This window comes from Phragmites australis, chromosome 9 (genome assembly GCF_958298935.1).
Source record: "Phragmites australis chromosome 9, lpPhrAust1.1, whole genome shotgun sequence".
NCBI lineage: Eukaryota > Viridiplantae > Streptophyta > Magnoliopsida > Poales > Poaceae > Phragmites > Phragmites australis.
The window spans coordinates 4,630,208-4,642,429 of record NC_084929.1 but is presented as its reverse complement, the minus strand read 5'-3'; the positions used below and the strand labels follow the sequence as shown (position 1 = coordinate 4,642,429).

Sequence of the window (12,222 nt, the reverse complement as noted above, 5' to 3'; positions counted from 1 at the left end):
TTCTGAGTGGGTTCTAATGGCTAGTTTATGAGATTGTACACACCGGATGATCCAGTATTTGTACTATTGGAACAATAGTTAGTTGGCAAGTTTGAGGCTATAAATATCCACCCACTCGGCCATTTAAAGGGGTTAGAGTCTAGAGAATCTCATATACACTTGAGAAGATATTCAAGCCATCAAAGTGCTTAAAGTATTCATCTAAAGCAATTAAGCATACCATTAGAGAGTGATTCGTGCTTATAAGCCAAGAGAGAAGTGTTGCTAGGTGTTGCAACCTAAAGAGTGGATCAAGGAGTGATACAATCGTGTATCGAGATGTACGTTGATGCATTGAAGTCTTTGTAACTCGCTGGTAACTTTTTGACCCTCTGACTTGGTATGAAGTGGCGGCAAGAAGATTATGCGGGGACGCGGAGGCCCTTGTCTTTGTAACTAAAGCTCCGAAGTGAAGACAGACGCACAAGTGACCAGATGAGAGATTAATGTTGAGACCTCGTTTTGGTGTCTTGGTGGCTTATTGTGCTTGAGGCTTTATCTTGATGACTTGGTAGCTCAAGAGCTATGACCGAAAGAAACTTGGCGACCAGGTGCATATCTTTTGTGGAGCTTCAACGTGGACTAGGAGTGGCTTATGTGCCACCGATACCACGGGATAAAATCCCTTATGCCGAGTTTATCTCTCTACCTTATTTACGTTTTCGCATTTACATACTTGCAATTTACCTTGCTAGAGTATGTTGCAATACTCTTGAGCAATAGAGTAGACACACTAGATAAACTTATAGCACTTTTAGATAGAATTTGAGATATGTTTATCTTGTAAAGTTTTTGAAATCATTAGTTTCTAAGTGTCCTAATTCACCTTTTTAGGACATCACTGATCCTCATACTAGGGATATGGTAAAATACTATAATGCATAATATTATTAAAATTGCTCCTCATTTAAACAACTTTCAAAATGACAGTCTCTTAAGAGATTGTGTAGTTCCTATGAAATCTAATTTTTTAAAATATTAGAAAGAAAATACTTTGTTGTACGTCTTTGCATTTATTTTAGATCATAGAGCTAAAGTCGTAGATTTTTATAGAGTTCTCCAAATTCTATGTGATACTCTTGTCCATGATTATTCTACTTATTATGCTAATATTCGTACTAAGTTATTCGATGTTTATAGTAAATATGAAACAATGTATATCGAAGTTCACTTGCAACGACCTGCACTAATATCCACAACAAGTAAGAAAAAGAACATTGTGGGAAAAAATATTCAGTAGAGGTGGTTCTTCATCAAGAGGTCCAGACTCTTCGTCACGCCATTGGGGAAATTTTTTTTCTTCAAGAGGTTGTTCTTCATCAAGAGGTTCAACATTGTGGTTATTGAGTGGAAATTTTTTTTTTTTGGGGAATTTAGCAAAACGGGCTACGCCAAGCCCGTCGTGCCTTAGCCGTGCCCAGGTTGGTCCAGCACGGCACGATGCCTCATGGGCCGTGTTGTGGGCCGAGCCTCCTGCACACGGGCCGACATGGCACTGGCCGATTATGTAGCTGGGCCTGACGGACCGTGCCCTAACCAGATCGTGCCTAGGCGTGCCCGTGCCGAGTTGGCCCGTCAGGCCCACTTGGCCAACACTAATCAAGGGCGATACTTTGACCAAGAACACTTAAAATGATGTGAATCCCATCTGTGTCTATACTTTTAAGAACTGTATAATCAAGACCTTTCATCCATGTTGTCAAGGATGGTTTCTCAACCACTGCATAATCTGTTCATTGCAAAATAGATGTCGTCAATGTAATACAGGTTTTACTCTAAACCTGTATCTTTGCAAAATAATTAAGTAGAGAAGTTCCAGGGGCTGTATACCAAAGTTCCATTTCAGTCTCAGTGAAAGAAAAGCTTTGGCAATTTATTTATGAAAAAAAAAGTTGCATGGCTCTAAGTGACATGATGTGTTAGTGGTGCCTATAATGCATCACATCCAACGCACAATGTAGACGTGGAATGATTATCTTTAAGTTCTATGACTTTTGTTAAACAGAAGCTCCAAATATTCTAGAAGGCAGTTGGACTGTTTGCCGTTCATACAAATATTATCATGGAACACAGAAAGTGAGTAAACAGAACTTCTCTAATTAGCAACTAATCTATGTGGTCCAGTAAGGGAATTGTATGGACATACCATCTTTTCTCATCTCCGGAAGCCATCCTGAAGCATGTTTCCTAATTATATCAAGATAGTATTCAGCTTCATGATCAACAATGTTAAAAGTCATAGCAGAACTGTATTGGAACACGACCACATAGCGATAGCAAAATCTGGTGTACTTCACTCCAATGTCCTACATAAATATCAACAATAGATCACAAGGAAATCAATTTCTGCAGCACAGGACAATGGTTATACATTACAACCTCACGTTCAACAGGTGACAAGATGTGATTTACAGATTAGCTTATTACAGAATCTCTTGTCCCTCGAACAAAGTGAGGCTGAACTGGAATCACTAACCATTATCTCAGGCGGGAACTCGGAGTAGCGGAGCGCAATGTAGTTGAGCAAACGGGTCGACGGAGGTACGATATCACTCCCGTCCTCCGCCTGCATGCTCTTCAAATCAATGCTGCCACAAAATCAAACAACACATCAATTTAGTTCCTTGAATCAATTGGACATGCCCACCATCAAAATAGAACGGCAGCCCACAACGTTTCCTCACAGAGAAATCATCAAACACCTATCGTGCAAGCGCGGGCATGGTGTGACCTACTTACCTGGTAGAGAGGAAGTAGGCCTTCACGGGGATGTAGCGTACGAGCCCTTCGTCCTCCTCATCCTGCGGCGGCGCGGGCGCAGGGACCGCCTTGACCGCCGTACGAATCCAGGCATAGAACGCCGAGCCACCCAAGCCAGAGTCGTAGGCATTGTGGGGCGCTATGGCCGTGGCCGACAAGAAGAGCCTCGAGAAGGGTGAGCCGTGGGCGGCGGCATCACGGGGCCCGCGAGCAAGAAGGTGGCCTGCTGATGGTGGTGGCAGCGTCGTGAGGACCTCTATCTGGAGAAGAACAGCACCAACCGGCGCGCCCACCTTAGCCGCGTAGGAGGGGCGGCAGTAGGAGGCGTAGGCGATCAGGCCGCGAGTGCCTCAGCGGCGGTGGCGGCGCGAGGATCTCTATCCGGAGAAGAACAGCACCAACCGACGCACCCACGGACGCGGTTCCTCTCCAGTTCTGCACGGTACAACAGTCGTCACTGACACATGAGTTCGATCCTACGTATCAGTGATAATGTAGTACGGCTAAGTGCCACGTAGGAGGGGCGGGGGCAATAGTTTTTTTCCTTCCTACCGATGGCGCTCGCCCAAATGCCACCTAGTTGAAACCGGTTTTAATTTGCCCGTTCTGAACAGTAATCATGAGCTAAAAAAAACCTAAAAATATATATCAATTTTTTATATGCTCTATAATTCATAAGCAACCTATTTTAACTAGATTCATCTAAAAATATTGTGTATAATTCAAACTAAAATTCTTCAAAAATTACACATAATTAAGGTGGATCCAGCTAAAATAGGTTTCTTATGAATTATAGAGCATGTAAAAAATTGACACATTTTTTTCACTTTTTTAGCTCATAGTTACTGTTCACAACGGGAAAGTTATTGCACGTGACGGAAACCGAGTTTTAACAGTGTTAGCGTGGCAAATGGGCTAGAAAATTTGGTAGGGTGGTATTTGGATGAGCGGCATCTGGTAAGATGGCAAAAAAGCTATTGCCCCAAGAGGGACGGTGATAGGAGGGGCGGTGATAGGAGGTGCGGGCGATCACGCACGGTGGAGGTGAAGGTTAAGCTATGTCAACATGCGGCAACTAGCAGTATCCGTGGCCGCAGAAGCATGGGACGTCACATGAGCGCTAGCGAGCACCATCGCGGCCACGCGCTACACACGGTGTTGCGGAGATTGGAGCTAACAGAAGGGGAGAAGCGGAAGTAGGTGTTTAATCAAGTCGGAATGGATGGAGGAAGGAGGCGTGAGGGATGAAAATGTTATTAACATTATGTTAGGAATGAAAATCGGTCTAATTTTGTATGTATACCGTTAGATAATTTGAATGGACCATATAGATCTTTTAGATTAACCATAACCTGTGAATTATATAGAAGTATATACATATATTATATTTAGCTTTGCATACATCAGGCCGCAAAACATTTGGAATCTACAAATGCATGTTTGGGTCTAATTTGGCTTGTCAATTTGATGGGCGACGAGTCATTTTCTTGGTCGGTTTATGATTGTCTTTAGATAGATCCTTTCATAATAGTATTTTCGATATCTTTTTTCACACAATAAGATGTCAGTTTAAAACAGATTTCATGGCATTTAGTGCAAACTAGGTCAAGGCCTTGACCTTTTGGCCATGTGTTTCTAATAGGCGGATAGTAGAGTTATACTAGTGATGATTTGGCATACGCTAAACATGGTGCAAAGTGCAGTAATGTTTGGCTAAATATGGGCCTTTGTTTATTTGTCGGCAAATTGACTTGGGCCGAGAAACAATATCCGGCACGCTATACGCCCATAATAAACAATTATATGGGCCAGTAGCGTCTTTAGTAAGAAATATCTTTTTTGGCTTATCTTCCTCATTTTCCCAAGGCACTTATAACTTACCATGCTGTCACTCATACGTGGGACCTCCTAAGTCACCGAATAGGGTCTAGGTGGCAAATAATCAATTGCCATACTAAGAGGGTAGTATTTTATCAAATGACATGAATTTTTCCATTTTGGAACAATCCGACTAAGGTTCAGAGACACAATGGATAAATTGAAAGTTGGGAATGGGATTATTAGAGGGCCCAAACATAAATATGTTGAGCCACAATCGCGGAGCTCACCATGTTCCATGTTTTCGGAAACGGTATCATGCATAATAGAGCTCTATCTTGACCCTTGTGTTGGCGCACACCGCACCTTTAGGTGGCGTTTGGATTTATGGAGAAGGCTGGTGGGAATGGGAAATGAGGGGGATGGGATACGGTTATTCTTGGTTCAAAGGATTGGGAAAAGGAAGGGGTATGGAAAGGGGATAGAGGGGCTCATTTTCTATCATTTCATACCTAGGGGAGGAGGTGATTTTCGTGGAGATATGATAAAAAATTTGCAAATTGACAAATCTATCCTCCAATATATCGCTCTTGATTGGCTCTTATTTGTTATGGGAAGAGTATTTTGGCTGCTCAAATTTCATTCTCTATCGTATCCTCATCTCATGCCAATCAATGAAATGACAAATGATGTTAATTTCCCAATCCAAAACCCACACCTGCCCTCACCTCAAACCAAGTTTTACCTGGATCATATTGAAACAAGTTCCCAGTCACGTCAAAATTATTAAACTGCTACTGCTAACAATATCATCAGATTTTTGTTAATTGCTGCACCCATGCATGCTAATCTGTTGTTGGCCCTGGTCATGAATTTGGGTCCGATGTTGGGCTGGAATGGGGTATGGATAGGAGGATGAGTTATGAGCCGTTTGACGATTTGCCATCGTTAAAAATGGTTCAATAATTTTGATGTGACTGTACTTGTTTCAATATGATCCATGTAAAACTTGGTTTGGGGTTATGTGGCAGCTAGAAAGCAACCTGCAAATGTTAGGACACGATCGATCGTGTCGTCTCTCGCTCTGTCATCGGCCTTTGGGCCTGACAGTAGGCATTATTGTAGATGGAGGCACTAACAAAATATAATAATGTGCCAAATCTAACTGTAACTATCTCAGGAACTGAGACCAGTTCAGTTTTTTTAGGTGTGGGTGTACATCACCATCTAAATTCAAGTACTGAACTACTTAAATTTAGGTGTCTATTTTTTAATAAAAAAAATCATCTACATCTTCCTATGTTAGATTTCGTTTTAATTGTACCTATCTATTGTTTGTACTACGGTCAAAGGAGTGTTCTTTCATAATTTATTTTCTTTCAAGTGGTGACAACTTGATTTGAATTGGTCAAACTAACTTAACAAAAATCTTGTTTTACATGGACATTTGGGGTTTCTGTCACAGAATAGAATAAGTCAGACACAATTGTCTTCTAGGCTAGCTGTCAACAAAATAAGACATAAATTATAGCTTTTTAGAGTGGTTATAATTACTATTTTTCAATTACAAGTATTACATATAAGCATATAACACTACAAACGCACATCACACACTTACGTATACAAATTTAACCACTAAAAACACTCACATCTACGGTCATAACACTCAGTACCCTACAAACCATGAGAAACAACAGTGAAAAAAATCTACAAGGACGACACTTGTATTGGCATTTCGATGATTAAAAAAAGATGAGCGGCCCGTGGATCCTAATAACAGAGTAAAGATGATCAACCGGATCGGATCTAATGGGCTAGTCTGAGGCATAGGAAAAATGGTCCAGTTTAGACACGGCACGGCACGAGAGTAAACGGATCGGACCGGCATGGCACGGTTAGGCGGGCCGTGCTTGGGCCGGAGCCGCGGCACGCCGGGCCAGTACGGCATGGTTCATTTAAATTTTTCTATTTTTCTAAGGTTTTATATAATTTATTTATCTCTAATACATAAAGAGATGCTTAACAGGGTGGTAGAGTAGTTATTTCTCATGTATGAGATTGTGAGTTTGATCCTAACATCTAGCAGTTTTTTGATATTTTTCTGATTTTCACATGTTAACAGTCAACAGGCGAAAAAACATTATTGGGTCTATCGTGCCGCAAGCCGATACGACACGACCCAATCTTAAATGGATCGTGCCTGAGCTGTAGCCACGGCACGTGAACCGACACAGCACGACCCGTTTAGCTAACGAGCTGTAACGAGTTGTGTTTAAACGGATCGTGTCTGACCGAATTCGTACCGCCCCGAGTTGAACGGTCCATTTGAACACCTCTCAACAGGAGACCCAAGGTGTTTTGTCTTTGATCGGAAAAAAGATTCGATTACTCTGTCACTTCTGTCAAGATGATTACTCCATCCTACTCACAACACACGAGTGAAGCCGTGAGATATGGCCAAACTCGTTCAATTTTTTCTCCCGACATATTTAAATAAATTGGGAAAAAAAATGGTATAAGAGACTTTATCAGAACATCGTCCGCATTGTAACTAAAAAAAATCACCATAAAAATTATAATCAGGTGCCATTAACATACCATAACTCTGTCTTTTTTTCAGCCTCTTCCTTTTTGCAATGGGAGCAAGGGAAAAAATTAGACTCGGTTCGATGTATCATGATAGAAAAAAATTACCATATTTTCTAATATTTTATTTGAATTTTATTTAAATTTATTTAAATTTTTTCGGGTATATCTGATATATGCAATAAATACCCCGACAAAAAATTATTTACCGGTAAAAGAAACTATGGAGACGGAGCAAAGCCATAAGGAAGAAGACCAAGAAGCCCAACACGGCAACACCAGATCATCACCCACAAGCTCCAGTCGCGAATTCCAAAGCACACCAAGCAATCACCACCCGTCGGAGGCTCCCACGCTGCGCGCCGACCTCCTCCGCTCCCTCCATGGCGACGGTGACGGCGACAGCAACGGCAAGAAGCCTCACTCTCGTCTCTGGTCTTGCTGCCTTGCTCGTCTTCTCTCCTTGCTCGCTGTCGCTGGCCACCAGCGACCGGGACGCCGATAGGGTGGAGCGCCTCCCCGGCCAGCCGGAGAGCCCGAGCGTGTCCCAGTTCTCCGGCTACGTCACCGTCGACGAGCGACACGGGAGGGCGCTCTTCTACTGGTTCTTCGAGGCGCAGGCGCTGCCGGAGGAGAAGCCCCTCCTCCTCTGGCTCAATGGAGGTCGCTGCTGCTGCTTATTTGCTTGTACTGGCTTTATCAGTTAAAAGTTCGTTAAAACATTAATTTTTTGAATGGGAAAGTTAGTGAATTTTTACTCCTATGAAAAAAATATTGAGCTGTTGAGTACTTGAGTGTACTGGTGCCTCTATGTGTTCTTGGTTACTTGCTCTGTGAAGTAATTTTGGGTTGTTGCTTCAATTGTTGTGCAGTAACGATCTACCAATTTGGTTACTAGTACCTCTGTTCTTACTTTTTCTTTCAATGCTTCAATTCATGTTCGTTTGATTTTTGACTAGATTTCATGTATTTGTGATCATTCGCAGATGAGATTATTTGTATTTATGAATTATGAGTGATCGTTTTGCTGAATGTCCTTTGTCTCATGTAGTACTTTTGTTCTTGCTCCTTTTCGCGCTTTTGTTTTCGCGACGCTTTAACTTTCGATTGCCACTTTAGGACCTGGTTGCTCGTCAATTGGTTATGGAGCTGCATCTGAGCTTGGGCCTCTCAGAGTTGTCAGCCATGGAGCAGCGCTGGAGTTCAACCAATATGCTTGGAACAAAGGTGCTGTGCTTGCATGCATGCTTCTTGAATTCTCAGTTCATGATATTTATTCATGCTTATGGTTAGTGACATTCTCTAGAGCACGGCGCTAAATCTTTTTGTGCCTTTGGTTGTCCTTGCCAGAGGCAAACCTGCTGTTCTTGGAGTCTCCTGTTGGGGTTGGCTTCTCCTACACCAACACATCCACTGACCTTGACAAACTGGATGACGAATTTGTAGGTAAATTGATCGCAAAACATTGTTTTGCCTGATCCTTTAGTACTTCAAAAAAATGGTCCTTAGAGAAACCCGTTTATTCTAAAGAAAATATTTTGCCTGGCCATATATAAGAATGTTTGAATTTGGGTTATTATGTAGTTGCTGATTAACAAGTGGGATTTTGTGGGGTGCCTCTATTTTGTAGCTGAAGATGCTTATAACTTCCTAGTGAACTGGCTCGAGCGATTTCCGGAGTACAAGGACAGAGAGTTCTACATCGCAGGAGAGAGCTATGCAGGTAATTTTGACTTGAAACCAAGAAAGGTTTTCAGGCAATATTTTTCAGTTTGCTTTGGAATTTTGGACATAGTTTAAAATTCTGGGGTTTTCTTGAGAAATGTAGACAATTTTGGACATAGTGAACTCTGGGTAGAAGCATGTGAGTGTAGCTTTATATGCCTCCTTTTCCACATTCCACTATCCAGTCAAAATGGAAGGCTGCAACTCAGACTTTCACCAATCTTATATTCTTGCTTGGATTTCTCAATATGCCAAGTATTCCTGTTCTTGCTTGGATTTCTCAATATATCAAGCATGACAAGATAGAATCGGATAGCGTCACCATCTTATCTTACATTAGAACTTCCACTCAGAAAAATCACCAGTTACTTTCTAGAACAGATTGACAGCTTGACTTTCCACCGGGTTGGCGATTACAACAACTCATAGTTCACCATCTCCTAAGCAAAGATAGATCACACAAACTAGAGAAAATGTCTAGATCAGAAAGCAGCACTTTGAAAGAGTCTAAGCATCATTTTAAGCCTTTCGTTTCACAAAGTGCAATATGCTTCTATTCAGCCTACTTTGCCGAGTATAGCTTTATATGCCTCCTTTCATTTTAAGCCTTTCATTTCACAAAGTACAATATGCCTTACTGTCATCCAATTCTTCAGAACAGAGAAAAAAGTCCAGCTTGGAAAAATGATTTTTTTTTGCTTGGATTTCTGTATTTGAGAACATAAATTCTACCCATACCTAATTCATTAGCCTACTTTGCTTGGAACCAAGTACAAAAACGCTTTTCTGTGTAAGTGCAAACGGTTCAGGTTTTGGTTTTGTAATGGTCCATTGGATCTTGGAACATATGTCCCAAAAAGAATGGTCAAAGAACTAGTGTGGTAGGTTCATGAGTCACATTGGGCTTAGGTGACAACCATATGCTGTGCAGCAGAAGATGCCTACTTTTCTTCTGTACATCACTGAAGAAGAAATCTGAACTTCTCCGTGTCATGCCCTATGCTGCAGGCCATTATGTGCCACAACTTGCTGAACTTGTTTATGGGAGGAACAAGGACAAGATGGCCAAAACATACATCAACATCAAGGGGTTCATTGTAAGAATTTCCCTTATACACAATTTTCATGGCTTAAAAAAATACAGCATAAGGCATGTCTTCTTCTTTTTTTGTGTGTCATTAATATCTTTTGGCTGTCTGAATTGTTTATTTCACATGATATTTCCTTTGTTGAATGGTTGAGGAGACTTCTAATAAAAAAAATGCAACGTAATAACTTCCCCCTATAGTCGCAAAAGATTATTGTTTTGGTATTGATAAACAATTTAAAAACTCTGTTTGCCGACTTCTTTTCAATATTTATATTTGACACATAAAAATGATATGTTTAGGTTTGTCGTGAAAAGTACTTTAATAATTTATTAGGTTTTATCAATGTAATGCAATAGAAATTACTGGTCCGCCTGATTCTAAAACGACAAGCTTTTGTGACCAAAGTATTAACTAGTGTCCATGCAAGCCATCATAGAAGAATGGAAACAAGAGTTAGATTCATGTTTCACTCTTAATAAATAAATTACTGAAGTAACTTAACACATTCATAATGGATCTATTGCAGGTTGGAAACCCTATCACCAACAATTACTATGATTCAAAAGGGCTAGCTGAGTATGCCTGGAGCCACACAGTTGTGTCGGATGAAGTCTACGAGCGCATAAAAAAGTATTGTGACTTCAAGAACTCCAATTGGTCTGATGATTGCAGCGTTGCCATGAACATCATCTTTAATCAGTACCAAGAGATCGACATATACAACATCTATGCCCCCAAATGCCTTCTAAATCAGACTTCAGCATCTTCTGTTGGTCGTGCATTTTTCGCGAATGATCAGGTAAAGTAACCTGGCATTAATGAAGACAGTTCCAGGGCAGAGATCCTTATGAGAATAATGCTCATCTTTGGAATGCCAGGATCAGTTCAGGAGAACGATTCGAATGTTCTCGGGCTATGATCCATGCTACTCATCCTACGCCGAGGACTACTTCAACAAGAAACAAGTGCAGAGAGCATTCCATGCGAATCTCAGTGGGTTGCTTCCAGGGAAATGGCATGTCTGCAGGTGAATTGACTAAAATCTGTTCAGTTCGATGCCTTTATGGACTAGTTACTGATTCTTGTAGACAACAAGAACATGTGTTCATCCATCCATCTCTTATGCAGTGACCCCATCCTGATCTCTTACAATTTCTCGGTATTCTCGGTCCTACCGATATACTCTAAGCTCATCAAAGCAGGGCTCAGAGTTTGGCTTTACAGGTGTGGTTCTACTTGCACCCTGAGAAGGCATACCTTTCAATGTACAAAGCTTGTGTACCTTCTCTGACATAGCAAGTTCCCTCAAGTACATGCATGGATCAATCTCTAATGTCTAAATCCTTTTATTCATCAATGCAGCGGTGACGCAGATGGTAGGGTCCCGGTGATCGGCTCCCGGTACTGCGTTGAAGCGCTCGGCCTACCGATCAAGACCCAGTGGCAACCCTGGTACCTCAACAAACAGGTCAGAAGCAGCAGCTTAAATGAACATCTTGTGCATTGACCATACCACTAGTCAGAGATGCTGAAATGAGTGAAACATGAAATGCAGGTTGCCGGGAGGTTTGTGGAGTACCATGACATGAGCATGGTGACAATCAGGGGTGCAGGTCACCTGGTGCCCCTCAACAAGCCTGCTGAAGGGCTGATGCTGATCAACACATTCCTCCGTGGCGAGCAGCTCCCGACACGCCGATGATGGATGGTGCAATGGAATATTTGGGGAAGAAGATGGCACAAGATAACCGCGAAGATGTTTGACCTGAAACTTACAAGTTAGACTCTTTGTGGAACAATTTTGTGTCCATTGTAGCAAAGTTAGCATATTTGCTAGGCATTTGAATTTGGCTTTTATCATGGATCTTTGGTATAGAAGATCTGATCTTTTCTAGATTAACAGGGATCAAATCAGGCCCTAGTCCAAGTTTATTGAAACTAAGATCACACCTATTTACACACTACAACTGAAATTTAGGTGAGTATTGTTCATCCCACAGCTATTGGGCCGTCTGAAGGGCTATTGGGTAGTGCCCCACTCATTTTTAAGAGTTTTTCACTTTTATATTTTTTCTATTAAATATTTAAATGAATAGACTTCTAGCAGCAAGATTTGCAGAAATAGACGCCTACCACCCTCTGAAAGGGCTGCAGCACTTTCAGAGGATGGTAAGGATAGTCACGGTGGCAGTGGCACACCTTA

The 12,222-nt window shown here is 41.6% G+C and overlaps 2 protein-coding genes across 4 annotated transcripts; one reads left to right on the top strand and one right to left on the bottom strand.

Moving 5' to 3' along the window:
* Nucleotides 1-1,634: 1,634 nt before the first annotated feature.
* LOC133929649 (protein RETARDED ROOT GROWTH, mitochondrial-like) lies at nucleotides 1,635-7,588 on the bottom strand. Its single transcript, XM_062376442.1, has 5 exons — nucleotides 7,498-7,588; nucleotides 2,779-3,148; nucleotides 2,516-2,627; nucleotides 2,186-2,345; nucleotides 1,635-1,768 (listed from the first exon to the last, which is right to left on the bottom strand). Exons 1-5 carry the CDS (start codon nucleotides 7,586-7,588, stop codon nucleotides 1,635-1,637), a joined length of 867 nt encoding a protein of 288 aa, XP_062232426.1.
* Nucleotides 7,433-12,020, top strand: LOC133928493 (serine carboxypeptidase-like 26). Of its 3 annotated transcripts, none has more exons than XR_009911455.1 (10): nucleotides 7,433-7,866; nucleotides 8,323-8,430; nucleotides 8,554-8,649; nucleotides 8,834-8,926; nucleotides 9,937-10,025; nucleotides 10,546-10,818; nucleotides 10,898-11,046; nucleotides 11,148-11,284; nucleotides 11,382-11,487; nucleotides 11,575-11,711. XR_009911455.1 is itself a non-coding variant. In XM_062374838.1 (10 exons), exons 1-10 carry the CDS (start codon nucleotides 7,587-7,589, stop codon nucleotides 11,719-11,721), a joined length of 1,431 nt encoding a protein of 476 aa, XP_062230822.1. In that variant the 5' UTR covers nucleotides 7,433-7,586; the 3' UTR covers nucleotides 11,722-12,020. The 3 variants fall into 3 exon arrangements, 2 of the variants coding, with proteins under 2 accessions (XP_062230822.1, XP_062230821.1); XM_062374838.1 differs by having other exon boundaries at nucleotides 10,904-11,046; nucleotides 11,148-11,243; nucleotides 11,575-12,020; XM_062374837.1 differs by having other exon boundaries at nucleotides 7,434-7,866; nucleotides 11,148-11,243; nucleotides 11,575-12,020.
* Nucleotides 12,021-12,222: the final 202 nt, after the last annotated feature.

Bases quoted from the DNA above. Each gene is read 5' to 3' on its own strand.
- LOC133928493 (XM_062374837.1), top strand. From the start codon at position 7,587: ATGGCGACGGTGACGGCGACAGCAACGGCAAGAAGCCTCACTCTCGTC. The intron at 8,431-8,553 runs GTGCTGTGCTTG...TGTCCTTGCCAG, and splicing joins CCAATATGCTTGGAACAAAG to AGGCAAACCTGCTGTTCTTG. The intron at 11,244-11,381 runs GTGTGGTTCTAC...TCATCAATGCAG, and splicing joins CTCAGAGTTTGGCTTTACAG to CGGTGACGCAGATGGTAGGG.
- LOC133929649 (XM_062376442.1), bottom strand. From the start codon at position 7,588: ATGGAGGGAGCGGAGGAGGTCGGCGCGCAGCGTGGGAGCCTCCGACGG. The intron at 2,628-2,778 runs GTAAGTAGGTCA...ATTTTGTGGCAG, and splicing joins GCCTACTTCCTCTCTACCAG to CATTGATTTGAAGAGCATGC. The intron at 1,769-2,185 runs GTATGTCCATAC...TGCAATGAACAG, and splicing joins TCCGGAGATGAGAAAAGATG to ATTATGCAGTGGTTGAGAAA.